Raw genomic sequence first — 18,847 nt, 5'->3', positions numbered from 1 at the left:
TGGCACAAGTATACATATGTAACAAACCTGCACGTTATGCACATGTACCCTAGAACTTAAAGTATAATAATAATAAAAAAAAGAAGAAAGAATTACTTTTAAAAAGCAGTGACTTAAGACTGACTTAAACTGACTTCAGGTCTCTAAGCATGAAGACAACAGGAGAAATCGTTTTGTACTCCATTATACCAAATAATACAACCAATAAAATGAATGTTATCAATAAAAAATAACAAATAAAATACAAAGGTATGTTGATAGCCTTAATGGAGCACAGGTAGCTTTAGTCCAATGTCTGCAGAAGGGGATATTGATGGCAAGTGAGTTGATTGATACCAGATAACTCTGGAAAGGCTTAAGATGTTGGAAGTACCAGTTTTTGCAGAAGGTGGGGGAGAGGTGTCATAATTAAAAAGGTCTTAAGGCCAGATTCAGTGGCTCATGTCTGTAATCCTAGCAGTTTAGGAGACTAGGTGGGTGGATCACTTGAGGTCAGGAGTTTGAGACCAGCCTGGCCAATACATTAAAACCCCTTTTCTACTAAAAATACAAAAATTAGTCCGGCATGGTGGCATGTGCCTGTAATGTCAGCTCTTCGGGAGAGTGAGGCATGAGAATTGTTTGAACCCAGGACGCAAAGGTTGCAGTAAGCCTAGGTCGTGTCATTCCAGCCTGGGTGACAGAGCGAGATTCTATCTATAGGAAGAAAAAAAAAAAGATCGTAAGTCTTTATACTGAACTAGTGTGGCCCTGTAGCTGCCTCCCCTATTTCTAGAATATTTATTGTAAGACTTTTCTCTGGATAAACTGAATGGTCCCAGAGAAAAGATCTCCAGGCCTTGACATGTGAAGGTTTCTGTAACTAGACGGTCAGTTTGCCTCCTAATCACTTTATAACAAAGCTCACTCCTCAGTGAAGCCTTATGGGCAACAAGCCCTAGTCACTCACGTAGCATTTCTAGTCAGCTTTGACTTCCTCTTTCTTAAATATGGATGGGCCGCCCAAAATGCCAGGCTATTTGAGGAAACTCTCCAACATAGAAAAAGAGAGAAACCAAAATAAATAGAGGGAAGAACCTGAAGCAAACAGAGATAGCAGGGATCAGAAAGAAACCTGAAAACAGAAAATAAAATTAGAATTAAGGCAGTACATTCTAAAACAAGACTCTATGAAAAAGAGATAGAGAACACTCAGGAATAAAAAATATATTCAAACTAAAAAAGAAGTCAGTAGAAAGGTTGAAAGGTTTAAAAAAGGAAGAAAACAAAAAATTAGAATAGAAATACAAGTTAGAAGAGGAAAGACTAACAAATTAGAGAATCAATCTAGGAAGTCCAACATCTGATAAATACGAGTTCCAAAACAGAACACACAAAAAAGATGGAAACTGGCCAAAGAACCAATACAAGAAAAACTTCCAAATTCATAGATTTAAGTTTCCAGAGTGAAAAGACCCACTGAATAATCAGAACAATGAAAATGAAAGGAACCAGTAGTACCCCAGGCAGATCTGGGCAAATGAAAGCACACCAAAGATCAATTTCTTTGCCAAACATAGCTGTGCTATTGCGTTTGTTATTAGCTGGCCCTTTCCATCTCAGAGGGGGCCACAAAACCAAAGCAAGAGTCGTCTCTGTCACTTAAGCTCATTGAGTTTGAGAGCCATCAATCATCTTGCAGCCAATTTCTCAAGATAAAATATCCCTTACAGTTCCTTGGTTATCTTAATTATTCATTATCAAATATAATATCCTCATATTAAAATTGAATTTCCTTTTATTCTTTGTAGTGACTGGAGGGGGAGTTGAGATATAAAGAGGTGAAATTACTCTTTCTCTACTTTTTTGAAAAATAACTTTAAACATTTTAAGAAAGAGATAATGGCTGATATCTTGGGAATGGATAAAACACATTCAGGTTTTAAAAATCAGTACTCATTTTTGAAAATTAATCTAAATGTAATTGGTTGCAACTGAATGTCTTCCTGATCAGGAAAGGGTTGGGGAAAATTAAAAGGAACTCAGTTCATTTTTGCCTGGAGAAAAATAGTTTTCTTTTTGGCACAATTATTCCAAGCTGATAAATTGTTAAAATGACATATTGTTATGGAACTTAGTCATAGAAGATCCTTTGATTTGGGCTCAGAATGTGATGATTGCTACAAAACAAGGTAGCCATTAGAGATTTTCCAAAGGGCTGTACTATAGATACCATTTTTTTCTTTTTCAATTTTCTTTTGAAAAATCAGAAAAGAGAGTAATTTAGGTGTAGTTCACTCAGTAGCCTGATTTCCTGAAAGCTGTTAAGTTCTTAGGAAAAGAGAAATAGGTCAAACAGGGTGGGTCTGTGGTCTCCCAACTAAAGTAACTTGTTACAGTGTTGAGCTGGTAGTCTAAGGGTGTTAATCTACAAATGATAAAATTACACGGGCCCATCAGTTCTGAGGTTGACTATTCTTTATGATAGCCATTATCATAAATAAATATATTAAAAATAAATTGAAGGGGAACATTAAATGGCAACATTAAAGGGCAACATTAAATAGTCAGGGACCTGCCCACTGGAAGTATGTTCCTTACCTGGGATTATTCTGCCTGTAGGTATGGGGTAGTGTTTATAAGCCTGGTATCGTAATTACTTGCATACTTTTCTCACCCCAAGGGAGACAAGTGGCCTCCTTAATGATTTCCTCACTTCCTCCCTGAGTTACATTCTCAACTCAGCAGCCAGAGCTATCTTTTAGTATTATCAGATCAAGTCCTTAAAATTGGTTGAAAATCCTGTAATAGATGCTAAAGAGGATAAAGAGCTGAACTTATATAGCGCCTGCCTGCAAAGAACTTACAATGAAGGTGAGAAAGAACCATGTTCCAAGTTTACAGTGTTGTGTAATATTAGGAAATGTATTTTATATATAACATTATTATAAAATCAGTCCTCTGAGTGCTAATTGCCATAGCAGTATAGAAACTCCTTCAGGCTATGGTAGTCAGGGGAGGTTTTTATAAAGTGATACTTGAAGTAAAACTTATGGGGATGTTTTGGATAGATTAAGGGACTGAACGAGGGATTTGAAAGTAGTAATTACATAAGTGCAGACATGAGAAAATCCAGTTTCTCTTCAGGATAGACAGTGAATAAGCCACAGTGCAATTGAAATATTGTAGCGTAGTATTTTATATAGGTCAGTGATGTTTGAATTCTTCTTTTTAAAGCTATGAACTTTTGTCAAAATATCACATGGAACTCCAACTTATTAAACCTGAGAACTGTAGCTTCTGTGGGTGAACAGGATGGGCAGAGGTTGATTGGCATATCTGCCTGCATGGCCTCTCAGCCCTAGAGTGGCCTTTGAGGCTCCTCCACTGAACCCAGGGCTCTGAAGAATACAGCTTAGAAACTGTATGTATGTAACTGTATGTACGTTTCAAGAGCAGCTTGGTGGGAGAAGGGAAGCTGGCTGCTTTGTGTCAGTTGGTAGAATATGTTGAATATCAGTTTTGATCTTCTGGTTTAGGCAATGGGGTGTTATAGAAAGTTTTTGATCAGAACCTATTATATAGTGTTTCAGGAAGACTTAAATGGTCATGGGGGGTGTGTGTGCAGTTTTTGTTCTTCCCTCCCCCCAACCCCCCCAAAAATGATCCTTAGAATACTACCTAGGAGTCCAGTGATGGTACCCCCAACCCCCCAGCATGATCCTTGGAATACTACCCAGGAGTCCAGTGATGGTACCCCCCATCCCCCATCATGATCCTTGGAATACTACCCAGGAGTCCAGTGATGGTACTCCCAACCCCACAGCATGACATCATCTAAACTCAGTTTCCTCCTGAAGTTCCCACCTCCTTGAAGCTTGGGCATCAACATGAATTCTAGAGGGACACAAACATTTAGCCCATAACAACCTCCTTTCTCACTTCCCACTGTTCTCGTGTGTGGAGAACAGGACGGGAATCCTGCTGCGTGTTTTCTGGAAGAATGGCTGGCTGAAACTGGGGATGCTGCCAAACACACAGATTTCCTGTGTCCATGGAGGTGCTGGGCTGAAGCACAGACATCTGAGGCTCCAAGGAGGAGAAACTCACCTAGAGAGGCAGCAACATAAAAAGATGAATTGATAGAGATGATGCGAGGAAGAACTGAATACACCAGATGTTCCCCTTCTTGAACTGGTGATCACCTGATGATTTCATCAGCTGCCACCCTGCGGGCCTTTTCTACTGGCAGCTCAGGCATGTGCTCGTTATTTGTCTTGTCCTTTTGCCTGAGTCCCATGTATGTGAGCCATTGCTTGGTGTGGATTCAGTGAGAAGGCAGAGGTGTTCAGAAACCAACAAAGTAGTTGGTTCAGTGTTACTGTGGGCAGAAGAGCTGAGACTGGAGTGAGACTCTTGCTCTAAGAAACTGCGCTGAAAAATTATTTCTGCCCTTTGGAATGTTACAGTTCTGTATCTTGAGCTCCAGGACCTACAGAGACATGTCTGGGCCTCACTACAGTTCCCATTATTCCATTATTCCTCCAATAATGGAATAATAACCTCCCATAGGGATTGAGTTGCCAGACTGAGTTGACCATGGCTTGGTACCATAGCAGTTGGATGACCTTCATGGGTGTCCATTGCCCTAGCTTAGTGATCCCACGAGTACCTGAACTGGCTGTGTATAGGCTGGAGAGGACCCTGTGTCTGGGAAGACTTCCCTTATCTTCTTAAGCCAGTATGAGATTCTCCTGGCCTGCTCTACAGGACAACTCTGGAAGCCCTGTTCTTGACCTGGGAACAGTTAGTTTAGAATTGTCTCTGTGCTTTGCACTGCAATGGAGAGGGTACCCCTCACATTCAGTCTGTGCTAACCTTGGAGGCCTGGGGGCAAGGTTTTCATTCATTCCCCCTGAGGAAGAGAAGGAGTTTGGGAGGCATCTCCTATCCTGACACTTCATCCAGCCCAAAGGACTTTAATTTTCATTTTATTTTAAAAATTAACAGTAAAATTGATTTTGGGGGTATAGTTTTATGAATTTATGTGTCTGTATAGATTCATGTAACCTTCACTCTAATCAAGATAGACATACTTCCAAATTTTGTGGGTATCAGTAGTTCATTCCTTTTTATTTGTTAAAAATTTGTTTTACATTTCAACCAATTCCCCTCTAACTTTCTGTAACAATGCTGTATCACACATGAACTGCATATTTTCCTTTTTATTTTTGAGTAGTATTCTATTATATGGATATAACACAATTTGCTTATCCATTCACCCTGTGGAAGGATATTTGAGTCGTTTCTGATTTTGGTAATTCTAATAGAGCTGTTAAACATGCATGTACAGGTCTTTGTGGGAACATAACTTTCCCTTTCTCCAGGGTAAACACCTAGCTGAGGTAATGCTGGGTTATATGATAAGCGTATGTTTAACGTTCTAAGAGACTGCCAAATTAGTTTTCCCAAATGGCTGTGCTATTTTCCATTCCTTCAGCAATGCGTGAGAAGTCCAGTGGCTCTGTATCCTCCCCAGTGTTTGGCGTCTTTTGTACTGGACCCTGTTGACTTCAGTAGGGATGGCACCAGGTTCAAGAGGCTGAGGGCAGACCCAGAACCAGTGAACAAAACATGAGGTTTATTTGGGGGAAGTTATATACAGAGACGGTCCAGTGGCTGCAGGCTGGAGAGGAGAATGATAACTGCCTGTAAAAAGCATGCAGTTTATATAGCACCCTCACTTGGCGCACTTCCCTCAGCAACCTGCATGTGACAACCCTAATTTCTTGTTATTTCTGTCAGGTGCATCTACCATACAGTGTTTAGTTGTTGTTGTTGTTTTAATTTTATCTATTCTAATATGTATATAGTGGGATCTTACTGTGGTTTTAATTTGCATTTCCCTAACAGCTAATGATATTGAACATCTTTTCATGGGAGGCCATTATTACAGACTTGGGAGAATACCCTATTGTCTAGGGAGCTGTAATCAGGTCTGAGTGTGTTTCAATAGGCCCTGGAGCTCAAGATTCTGACTTTAAAAATTCCAGTGGGCAGAAATAATTTTTTAGCCTTGTTTCCTAGGCATGAGCCTCACCTGTCTCAGTTCCTCCTGTTAGACAAAAACACTGAACCAACTACCAAAACTTGTTGGTTTCTTTACATGTGTTCATTTGCTTTCAATATATCCCCTTTAATCAAGTGTCCATTTGAGTCGTTTGCCCATTTTTTACTTTGGGTGTTGTCTACAGCTGTTGAGATTTGAGAATTCTTTATATGAATGTGTTCTGGATACAAATCTTTTGTCAGGTGTCCTATTTGCAAGCATTTTCTCCCAGGCTGTTACTTGTCTTTACATTCATTTAAAACTGGCTTCCACGGAGCAAGTTTAATTTTATGAAGTTCAGTTAATCAGTTTTTTTTCTTTTATGGATCATGCTTTTGGTATCATGTGTAGAAATTCTATATAAACCCAGGTCACAAAGGTTTGTTGTTGTTGTTGTTGTTGTTTTGCTTTGGTTTTGTTTTTGATATGGAGTCTTGCTCTGTCACCCAGACTGGAGTGCAGTGGTATGATCCTCGCTCTGCAACCTCTGCCTCACATGTTCCAATGATTCTCCTGCCTCAGCCTCCCGAGTAGCTGAGACTATAGGCGTGCTCCATCACACCAAGCTAATTTTTGTATTTTTAGTAGAGATGGGGTTTCACCATGTTGGCCAGGCTGGTCTCGAACTCCTGACCTCAGGTGATCTTCCCACCATTTTCTTCCAAAAGTTTTATAGTTTTACACTTAAGCCAGTGATGCACTTTGAATTATTTTTGGCATAAGGTATGAGGTTTATTTTTATGTTCATTTGGTTTTTTGCCTGATCTGGTCACATCTCACTCTCAGTAGTTCATTCTCTTTCCCTGTCAAGTTTGACTTTAGATTTCCATCATAATTGGAGGGGGAAAACTGCCTCACATCACAGATTGTTTTTTCATGGGAAAATAATCCCAGGATTAGGATTTTGCAGTTTGTAGTGGGAGTTTCCTCCCCATTTTCATCCTCATTTCTGAATATCACCTTGCTCTGCTTTGGGTCCATGTTCAAATCTCATCTGCCTTCGGGGCCCACCCACGCATTTCAGTCTATGCAGTAGACTCCTTTCCTGCACTCCAGATGTCACAGTGGTTGTGCTTGGTAACGCCACATGCTGTAATAGAGCAGAGACAGAAAATTCAGAAGGAACTCAAATGAGGTTAAGGCAGGAGTTGGCAAACCATGGCTCATGGATCAAATCTGGCCCACTGAGTGCCTTTATAAATAAAACTTTATTGGAACATAAGCTGTACTCATTTATCTGTGTATTGTCTATGGCTGCTTTTGTGCTGGAGCAACAGAGTTGCATAGTTGCAACAGAGACCACATAGCCCTCAGAACATAAAATATTTACCATCTTGTCTTTTACAGAAAAAAATTTTGCTAACCCTTGGAGTCAAGGCTGGTACTGGGGATGAGTTGGGTTAGGGCACTTTGCTATGGTGAAAACAGCCCTACAGAAAACGGTGCTCTTCCTACATAAACCATCCTGGCATCTCTTCACCCAAGTTCATTTGTTGTCATAGAAATTTGGAGGAAGTAATGTCTGGTGCAGCCTTGGAGTTAACTATTGATGGGCTGAAAGGGAAGATGAGATGGAATAGAGATCATGTGGTGCATCAGTCAGTCCCAGTGAGGAACAGGGAGATGCACGGAATCAGGAGTGATGTGATGACTAGCACTGACTTCTTAGTTTCTATGGTCTGCTAAACCTCACTCTACTTTAGTGGACCTCAGCCTTAGCTGCACATGAGAATCACGTAGGTAGCTTAAAAGAAAAAAAAAAAAGCCCAATGTCCAGGCTGCACTCTAGATCCATTACATCAAAACTTCTGCGGGTGGGATCCAGACACCAGTAATTTTAGTTTCCCAGTTGACTCTAGTTTACAGCCCAGGCTGGGAACCATGGTTCCACTTTACAGTCCCATAACCCCAAGGAAATATTGCCACCTACTGACGGTAGATAATTATTATGCTTTGAAATAAGTCAATAACTCTTCAGATCCCCCTCCATTCTGGGAACTTGTGTTCTGGTTACTGTATTTGTATTGTTTATGTATAAGAGCTGTTTATTAGAGTTTGATTTGGGGCCATCTTAAGGCGGTTGTTCCTGAGAAACACCTCGTGTCTTAATTTTTATGTAACTCAGAATATTGACATATACAATTGATAGGAATAGTTGAATGTTAGCACTGAAAGAAACCTTAGAGATGGTTAGTTCACACAGCTGACATATCCAAATACCTTTTGGACTTATATACTGTAGTTCTGGCTCCTTGCTTCTCAAAGTGTGGTCTGTGGACCAGTAGTGTCAGCATCATCTGAGACTATGCCAGAAATAAAGAACCCTTGGCTCTCCCCAGACCTGCAGAATGGGCTGGAATTTAACAAGGTCCCCGAATGATTCATGTGGATCCTCAAGTTTGAGAAGCACCAGTTTAGAGAATCATATAAGTGGAATCTTCTGGGTGTTGCTTCCAGTTTTATTGTAAGACACTGCTTTTCAAAGAGAGTTGCCAGTACTCTGTTAGAGGCTGAACGATTGCTTGACGGAGACAACACTGTGACTTCCAAGAGTCCTCCCAATTCAGATTTTATTATTTTCCTCCTCCTTCTCAAATAGTTTCTTCAGTATCTCTCAAGAATTACCTTCTTCACCATACCTTTCCTTATACCATGAATAGTCACTGGGGCCATCGGTTCTGCCTACTGTAGTTTCTCTCCTCCCAGACACCTTACATCTGGAACTTCTATTATCCTAATGGATGAATGCGAGCACAGGTTTTCCAAATTTACCCTTATCTCTTGCTCATCATGCTAGAAAGTCTAAGCTCACCCTAAGCTTAGTGTGGGGAGATTCAGTGGGTAGAAGACTTGAGAGAGCGTAGGAAAAGCAGTCTCACATGAATGACCGTGGGACCCCTACATCTTGTCTAACTCCTGTTACCTGATTCTCCAGTGCAAGATAGACTTTTTCAGTGTATAACACATTCTTGTGTTCAACTGTGCTGGCATTGGTGAAAACATTGCTACCTTTTCCAGGCAAGGGATTTAGGGACCATTTCCATATTCTGCTTTTCAGTCTATATAGTGATTTCATCCAGGTATTTTCTTTATTCTTATAAGGCAGTGCTTCATATATGTCTCTAGTCTTTTCTAGATTTCTCATTTCCAGTGTCTCTTCTTTCTGAATCGTCAGTGCTGTTGCCAAGATTATGTTCAAGATTTGCACCTCTATTTTTCACTCTTTTTAAAACCCTTAAGCACCCTCCTACTTTCCATGCAAAACTATGGTAACTTCTTTTCCATTTTAGAACCTTCCTCATCTGTCTGAATCCTTTCTCCCTTCCATCCCCTTCCCTTGCTTCTGGGGTTGACCTGGCCTCACCAAATGCCTTCATTTCTATGTTGCTATACATTTGCCCCACCTTCCTCAAGTGTGCCTGCCTATCTGACTCTTCCTACAAGAGCTATGAAGCTTCATATCACATTGAGTCATGTTTAGAGTTGGGAAGGTATAATCTAACCCAATACCCTGGCTTCACAGAAGGGAAGACTTATACCCTTCTGTAGGGTAGGTGGCTTGTTCAAGGTCACGTAGCTAAGAATGTGAATACTTGCTGTGAAATAGCATTACTGTTCAGCGTAGCTTCTTTGACTTCATAATACTTCATGCAAATTGTTTCACCTAACTTCACATGGTGAGTGTGAGATGTGTGTGGCAGATAGTGAGAGGTGCTGGGAGGTTTATTAAACATGATTGATTACCTTCTTTTCAAGAGAGCTAAATCGAGCCCTAGAAAGGCAAAAGGATTCATCATTTGTCTCATACCCATTTTTGGTCTGAGGCAGAAAACCGTAAATCCTTGATTCATGACTCTTCTAAATACTGGGAAACGTTTGCTTCTTCTACGTATGTGTGTGTGTGTAGGTATGAATCATACTGTGGGAACAGTGTTGTCTCTGCCCCCCTCCTCTGCAAGACTATTTATTGCTGCATAATGGATGTGTATATTTTGGGGTACATGTGATAATTTGATACATTCATATAGATTGTAAAGATCAAATCAGGGTGACTGGGACATTCATCACCTTAAATAAGTACCTTTTCTTTCTGCCAGGAATGTTGTTTAATGTCTCTAGTCTTCCTTCGTACATGATATATTAACCATTTAGAGGAGCTTAGAAGAGAGTTTAGGCTAGATATTAGTGGAGAATGATAGAATTGACCAGAGTTGGGTTTGTACTGTTGTATTTTTATCTTGCCATCCACCTGTCTCTTTTTTTACTTAAAGAAGAGAAGATTCTAGTATTTGTTTTTAACATGCTGTGAGAGATATAGAGGAGAAAGCAGCTGAAAGCAGCAGATGATTGTTAGTACTGGTTCTCATCTTTCTTCATAAATCACCCCTTCAGGCCCCTTAATCATTTAGGTTGTTGTTCAGCTCCCCGTGACCTGTCAGCATGCTCCTGGTCAGAGAAAAGTGATGGCTGTATTCCTGGGGCTATCTCGTCTCCTCTCTACAGGGAGCAACGGCCACTCGGAGATCCCCTGAGTACACAGCCCGAAATTGTCTACACTTGAGACTGCCGCTGCCTTCCATGCAAAGGACTGTTTAATTTGCCCTCTGCCATCATGCTGGTCTCCTGACACTGTGGAAATGCAGCCTCCTCACAGAACATCTGTGCATGCATGAACCTCTCTTTCACCTTCTCAACGTTCCAAACAGCAACGAGCTCGAGCATTTCCTGCCCCAAAGCCCTCCTTAAGTTCAGAAGGTCTCTTTACCATGTTTTTGTGTCCTCATTGGTATTTCATACCCTTCCCAGGTTATTGACTCGTGTCCCTGGGTGTATAATGTTTCTGGTCCTGTGAAGTTAATTTCTAATACATTCTTATTCCTCTTCTTGCTTTCTGTTATAAGATGGGGTTTGTGTGCTCATGAGGGAACTCATTAACCATGTATTGAATGAATGGAGGAATGAATGAATATTTTTATTTCCTGGAGCCATGTTTCTGAGCTACTAAAAAAGACACAAGTGTTGGGGAACATAACAAGCACAGAGCCAAGAGTCAGGAGATGTAGGTTCCAGATATGGGTTTTCTGCTAATGAACCTGGGAAGTCTCTTATCATCCCTGGGCACTGGTTTCTTCATCTATAAGATGAAAAACTTGGTCAACCCTGGTGGTCTCAAACATTTCAAACACAAAGTTTCCTCTATATATTTTTTAATGAGCTATTTCAGGCTGGGTGCAGTGGCTCACGCCTGTAATCCTAACACTTTGAGAGGCTGAGGTGGGGGGATTGCTTGAGCCTAGGAGTTTGCAATTAGCCTAGGCAACATAGCAAAACCCTGTTTCTATTTAAATAAATAATAAAAAAAATTTCAGATGTAAAAAATGTATGAAAGGTAAAGTATGATTACCTAATGCTTACCACTCCATGGAATTTCCTCCCAAAGTAATACTTTTTATTATAGTAGCTTTTGATTTAGAAAATGGATGACAACAACTAGCAATAGCACTTTCATAAGAATCTATCTTGTTACAAGAATAGCTGTACCTAAAAGATAGTACATATATGATTAAGACACATTGATTAGTCTATGGCAATTCTTAACACAAATAAAAGTGTATAATAGTCCTTGCTTTTGTGGCCCAAAGTAGTGTTTCTGAATAGCATGATCTACATTACCATGTGCATATTAAAAACTGCCAACTTTTGGCTATACTTCTGACCTGCTGAATAAACGTTTCTAAAGCCTGGACCTGGGATTCTGCCTTTTTATCAAGTATTCCAAATGGGATTTAGAACTTGAGTTTTAGATCTCCTTGGTCTACAAAGTAGGGTGATACTTCATTTCTATATAATGACAATGAATATTTCTTTAAAAAGTAACTTCTCTGGTTCCTTTTGAGTATTTTGGAGAATACAGAGATTATATACCCAATTTTCAATAATATATCTATTGCAAAAATAAGTTATGCTGGGATTGAGGTAGGTAGATGGGAAATAAATGTATCTACCCAGTGTTTCCAAGACTCTTCATAGATGTTCTGGAATTTAGATTCATTTCAAACATTGGTGTTGGTCATACTGGCATTTCTGAGATTTTATATAAATCAACAAAATGAGTCACATCGGTGTCAGAGACTGCCATGGTTCTCAGGCACCCTGCCCCCCAGATTCTGGTTCCATAGGCATAAGAGCCAGAACTTAAGCTGGGTAGCCCACGGAACAGAAGCTCATCTCACGACCATCCCCTCATTCACTACTCCTAACTGTATTGTCAAATGATTGTGAGCGGCTTTGGCCAATAATGACAGGATTTCATTTTTAAAAGCCTGTATCAAACATAGATAAAGTGCTCAGTACTGTGCTGTGGACCATGGACCATGTAAGGGAGATTAGTTCTTCTTAAAGTCCTTGCACTTTGGAATGGAATCCAGATTTTAATAACTTGGTAATTAACTTCTGGAAGGCTTACTTTATATACAGTGCCTTTTCTTGGGCTCTGTGAATAACAACTGTCAACTATATTCATAACTTTGGCATTCATTTATCACCCTCCTCTGTCCTGGTCTCTTTTCTTGGGTAGAAATGTGTGTCAGTCATATTTCTTGCTCTCATGAAGGGCATGGCCTGTGGGATAAATAAATAATCAACCAATCAACAGTGAGTGATAATAGAGGCTTGCATATTGCTGTAGTAACCAACTCTGAGGGAGAATACAGGAAGCGGGAGTTGGCTTCACTGTGTAGAAGTATGAGCAGATATTTCAAGAATAAACAAGAGTTCACCAGGCAGATGGTGTGGGGAGGGCATTTTAGGCATAGGGAATAGCAAATGCAATTACATGGAAGTGTGGAAAACTATGGCTTGTTTAACTTGCATGTGGGGGAGTTCCAGAAATATCCTTTCGTGAGCAGAATTTAAGTGTACTTGTGGTGAGTACAAATGTGTTTGTTACATGGTGTTTTCAGATTTTGCATTTTTGTATTGTGGTAAAATATACATGACATAAAATTTACCATTTTAGGCCGGGCATGGTGGCCCACGCCTGTAATCTCAGCACTTTGGGAGGCTGAGGCAGGTGGATCACCAGCCTGGCCAAAATGGTGAAACCCCGTTTCTACTTAAAATACAAAAATTAGCTGGTCGTGGTGGCAGGTGCCTGTAATCCCAGCTGCTTGGGAGGCTGAGGCGGGAGAATTGCTTGAACCCGGGAGGCAGAGGTTGCAGTGAGCCAAGATCGTGCCATTGCACTCCAGCTTGGGGGACAAGAGCAAGACTTCATCAGAAAAAAAAAAAAAATTACCATTTTAATCCTTTTTAAGTGTATGGTTCTGTGGCATTAAATACATTTACATTGCTGTGCAACCATCACCACCATCCATCTCCAGAACTTTTTCATCTTGCAAAAATGAAACTGTTAAACAACTTTCCATTTCCCCTTCTGTTCAGCCCCTATTATTTGTCTCTATGAGTTTGACAACCCTAGGGACTTCATATAAGTGGAATCATAGAATATCTTCCATTTGTCATCAAGATTCATCCATGTTGTAGCACATGTCAGAATGTCGTAACTTTTTAAGGCCGAATAATATTCCATTGTATGTATACACCACATTTTGTGAATCCATTCATCCATTGATAGACATTTGGGTTGCTTCTACCTTTTGGTTATTGTGACTAATACTGCTGTGAACATGGGTATACTCAGATTTTGTATCTTACTGTCTAAATTTTTAGATTCTCACATAATACATGCAAAAGGACTTTCTGAAAACCCTTTACGAAACAGTACCCTTGGTAGAGGTGCTTATGGTTTTGTTGTGGAGATCTGCTCACACTCCTGAAACCAAGACTGTAGACAGAGTATGATTAGAATGCCCAGCAGTGCTGTCAGAGTCCACTTTTAAATTTCCTGTGATCATTTGAAAGAAGCGAAGCTCCAAAGCTCCTTCTAGAAAGGTAGTGAACACAGGCAAGGACTTACAGAGCCTGGCATACCATTTGCCTTTGCAAACTGAGTCCTCTCCACTTGGTGAAGTTGCCTCTGAGCACCTTGACTCATAAGCAGGTCTTGGCTCACATCTGTAAGCATTGCAGAGACAGTGAGAAGGACATGGCAAAATTAATTTTATGGTTAAGAATGAAGGAGACCTGCTTCCTGTGAAGCAGGTGAGAGAGTGTATCACCAGTCAAATTATTTCTGGCCAACGTGACTGAAGAACCAAGGATCCTGTTTTCTCTCTCTCTCTCTATTGCTCGCTCTCTCTCTCTCTATGTGTGTGTGTGTGTATGTGTGTGTGTGTGAAAAATCCATGGATATGTTAATATACATATATGTTAAAAATCAGGTATTTTCAAACATCCAGAGATTCTTTAGGGAGCTACACATTTTTGTGAAAGCAGACTGTTAAATGTGTGAGGGGCATCTGATAGCCCCAGCTCTTCCCCTGGACTCTAAGGAAGTAATTCTGTTCATTCTGTTTCTGAAGTACAGCCTCAGGTTCAGGGCTGGCTGGTCCCTTCATGAGATGCCCACTCTGCTGTTGCAGACTTCTGGCCCTTCTTGGATACTCAGTGACCAGGATGGAGATATACAGGGTTAGGAGGCAGTTTGGGAAGTTGGGAAAAAGGAAGCACTGGGGTGTCAGAAGAGGAATAGAAATGAGGCTGCTTATCTGTCAGCAGCTCTCCAACTTCTCCTTGATGTTCTTGCTCATGTCTTCCATTGAGTGTTCACTCCTGGCTCCTGTTGGATGCTCTTCCCAGCTTTCCCTTCCTGGACCTCACTGACTGGCAGAGCACATTAAGTTCCAAGGCCGCTATTCCAAAACAGACTCTGTTTGTGAACCCCAGACACTTTCCCCTGGCCTTTCCAGTCCGCGGGTGGTGTTCCAGGACTTGCATTGTTTTGTTCCCTGAAAGGTCAAGTCCTGTAGGGCTTCATCTGTCCAGGCTGGTGGGGCTCTGGCTGGCAAAGCAAATGCATCAGATCAGCCTGGCCATATTCAGGGAGGGCCAGGCCCGTTGGCACACACTGCAGGGCTGGCATGGACTTTGTGGGAGGCTGGCCTGAGCCACAGCCGGTGGCACCAGCAGTCCTGTTTGTTCTTCAGCCCCTGGCAAAGCCTAAGCAGATTGGATTCCTGTCCTGTGGAACACAGATGCTTCCTCCAGAGCCCACCTGCCCAGGCAGTGCTCCACCTTGGAGCAGCACAGTCAGTTTGGGAAAAAGGAGGACTTGTCCCTGAGAGCCCCTTCTCTTCTCCGTTCTTGTGGTTACTCCATTATCTCCCCTCTGTCCAAATTCATTTCTCACCCCTCAGTGAACACAATAACATGTTGTCCAAGTGAAGCGTAATTGCCATATAAACGAATGGCTTAATGATAATAAATATTAGAGCATTTTCAGATATTTGATTTCCTTTTATTTTCCTAGTTTCCAACAGAATTGCAAGTTAATTTTAATTTTTCTATTGGAAAGGGTATGGGACATCTGACCAGCAGGCAGGGGGGGAAGATGCAGAGTTTGTCCAACCTAAGAGCCCTTATAAATAGCACTCAAGCAGTTCTGGCAGCTGTGATGGGACCTGGAGGCCTATTTCCTGCCTCTCTTGTCCATCTTCATTTTGAAGCACTCCAGAGCATTCCACCAGCTGTTGTAAGGAGCACCTGTGTTGTCACCATCATTGAGGTTTTGGGAGAAATCATTTGGTCATGCTTTTCCATGCAGTGACTGTGCCCACAGACCCTATAAGAGCCATTGGGAACTATGTGCATGGTGATCGAATTAGAGGCCCATTTCCAGTTCTAAAGAGAAAGTTCAGTTGTGCTTTTGAGTTCTTAAGACAAAGTTATTAAAAGGCATGGCTAAGCCTGCCAAAGTACTAACTGTAGAAATAGGTAAAGTTTCAGATACACAAGCAAGGAGCTGGCTGGGTGCCTCTTGCTATGCTTGGGTGAGAAATCATGATTAATAAAGGCCACAGAGACAGGGAAACCAACAGGAAGGTGGCCCAGGCAAGAAAGAGAGATATGGTCAACTACAACATTATTCCAGAAATATAAGGCATTTAAGGTTATGGCATAGCAGGCAGTATGTTCTCTAAAACTAGGACTGGGGAGAATGATGTAGTGTTTTGCAGAGGTAGGTACCTGATATTTCTGCTTTGATTTTGTTGTTAGAAAAGAGAAGTATATGGAGCATATGAAAGTGATATACTGTAAGAGACCAAAGACAATAAAACAGTTGAGGTCCGACCAGTCCAGGGTAGGTTTTGTCCTCTTCTGGGTGTTTCTGGGACTCTTAGGCCTTTAGCTTCCACCTGAGTGCATCAGACACACTCTTCTAATCTGCAGAAGCAGCCTGATTTTAGTACTCGTTCGGAAGGGAGGTGCAGCTGGCAGTTTGTGTTTATTAAAGCCTAAGTGACTGGAGGTAAACGCAGGTATGATCAGGAAATGTAGCTGGTTCACCTCTCCCAGTAGGCACAAGGCCAAAGTCAGCCGACTTGCAGATTGTCATGCTGGTTCTCCCACCCAGAGGTTATTTGAGTTCATCCAGCACTGCAGCTGAGCAGAATGCTGCAGTCAGGGTGACACACTGCAAACTGGAGCCATGTCCTCAAGTGCATGCCAATCAAACCAACTTTAACCTTCACTGGTTTGTGGCTGCCGACCTAGAGAGGAATTTGTTACATGGCTGAGGTCCTGTCCTACTTAAGCCAGACTCCAGTGCAAAAAAAATCCTGTCAGATGCACCTCTCCTTCTCTGTCTCCATCTCCCTCCCTGCCACCTGTTTCCCCTTTACTCTTTACTATTAATTGGCCTGGGGTTCCCAGGCTGAAGCAGAGTTTCCTTCTGTCCCCGTGTGTTTGCTGCTCTGGTTTGCTCTTCTTCCAGGGCTCCTTAGTAAAATAAGAGCTTTTGACAGGGTAGTGTGGAGGTGGGGAAGTGACCACCACGCTGGGAGTGATGTAGGTTATAGGTCACCAGTGATGCAGGTTGCTGTCACCAGGACCCTCAAATCAGCTGTGACCAGAGCCTGCAATGACAATGTGAAGAAGGATCTCTTACCTCAGTTAGTGAGGTCCTATTCTTGTAGAGACAAGAACGTTTCTTGTAGAAACAGATAGCCAAGTAGTATCAACGATAACTCTGTACGGTGGAATAGAAGAGCTGAAATTTTAATGAAAAGGATAGATTCAGGATAGTGGGAAGCTCTGAGTTGAGTTTGTAACATCAGAATATTAAAAGGCACAGTGAAGAGAAAGTTGTGGATTTCTAATGAGATTTCTGAAGTAGGCTATGTTTTTATCTCATTAGAATGGATTAGAGTCAAGCCTATCAACACTAACTGTAGAAATAACTAGGTTTCAGATGCACTGTCAAGGTGCTAGGTGTCTTGTTCCAGGTGTCTTGCGTATAAAAGGTCCTAGAGAAGAGATGTGGATGGGCTTTGGGTCGTGTGTTTCTTAATTTTTAATCTGTAGCCCAGATATTTGATTAGAGAACTTTCAAGTGAAGTTTACTAGGTGGTGACAGTAAGATGGGAATCAGAGGAAAATGATCTTAATAAACTGGAGAAGTACTCAAAATGAAGTTCACTGAGGAGAATGTAGAATTATACCACCAGTTATGAATAGCTACACAAGTGTAAGAGATGGCTGTGAATAAACAAATGTACCAGAAAGAGCTGAGATTGAGGATGGGGCCAACATCCATCAGCACTATGGGGCTGTGGTTGGAGCATCCCTATCTAGGACTACAAATAAGAGTTCAAGACACAGGGATTGTCACTATATACCCCATGACTATGTACAATTATTTGTCAATTAAAAATATAATTAAATAATACCTAACAAATACATGGTTTGTGAGGCCATATCTTTTCTAGATGTGCCAAAATCTTCAGGCTAACAGGGCTGTGGGTAGACTTGTAGACTGACTCACAGATAAAGGAAATTTGAAATTGAACTTGTAGAGAGTAATTTAGAATTCATAATTATCTTTCAATGTGTAAAAATCCCTGATGTGAAGATTGGTGCCAGCTGTTAGTCTTTGCTGAGGATGGAATGTAGTTTCAGCAGCCTTTGATGAGACACTAGGAATACTTGCCTGACTGTGGAAGTCATTAAATGATAGAAGGAGTTATTGAGGGAAGGTTCTGATTTTTTATGGGATATTGCAAGTAGACTATATTTTCATTTCTTGAGGGTAGTTGAGGTCCGTCTACCCTAGCTGATGACTGAGAAGTGGTATTGACTATTCAGAGTCCCGTTTCTAACCCAGAGATTGCCTGGGCCCTACCTGCAGACATCCACCTGCTTTTACATCCCCCAAGGTGCTCCCTGCCCCCAGGAGCTGTTCGCCACACCTGTCTGGGGACGTTTTTTCCAGGCGTGGAATAGCTGAGTCTGTGTAGATGCACTGATCTCATCAGATTGCACTTTCTTTTTGTTTTCTTCTCTCTTGCAGTATGAATTTAAAGCCAAGAACATCAAGAAGAAGAAAGTGAGCATTATGGTTTCAGTGGATGGAGTGAAAGTCATTCTGAAGAAGAAGAAAAAGGTAAGTGACTCTGAACCAGAATCTGAGGTGAAGAGGAAAGCAGGGGAGGTAGGCATGGGGTACCTTTTTCTTCCGGGCCCCCCTCCAGAGAGAATCCCTCCCTTATCTGGCAAGCTCTTCTGCTTTGAGCAGCAACGGTGCTGAGAGGCTGCTGCAGAGTGCAGGGTGAGGCGGGGCCAAAGGCCTAGTCACCAATT

The 18,847-nt window shown here is 41.5% G+C and overlaps 1 protein-coding gene across 2 annotated transcripts in view; it reads left to right on the top strand.

Annotated features, from left to right (window-relative positions):
• Positions 1-18,847, top strand: part of LOC105519593 (carboxyl-terminal PDZ ligand of neuronal nitric oxide synthase protein) — a 320,959-nt gene that overhangs the window by 206,414 nt on the left and 95,698 nt on the right. For both annotated transcript variants that reach the window (XM_011952974.1, XM_011952973.1), the window contains exon 3: positions 18,558-18,650. In XM_011952974.1, the coding sequence (XP_011808364.1) occupies positions 18,558-18,650 (93 nt within the window). The remainder of the gene's footprint in view (positions 1-18,557; positions 18,651-18,847) is intronic.

Source organism: Colobus angolensis, unplaced genomic scaffold (assembly GCF_000951035.1).
Source record: "Colobus angolensis palliatus isolate OR3802 unplaced genomic scaffold, Cang.pa_1.0 Scaffold354, whole genome shotgun sequence".
NCBI classification, from domain to species: domain Eukaryota; kingdom Metazoa; phylum Chordata; class Mammalia; order Primates; family Cercopithecidae; genus Colobus; species Colobus angolensis.
Note: the sequence above shows the minus strand (reverse complement) of the source record. Positions and strands in the feature narration are given on the sequence as shown.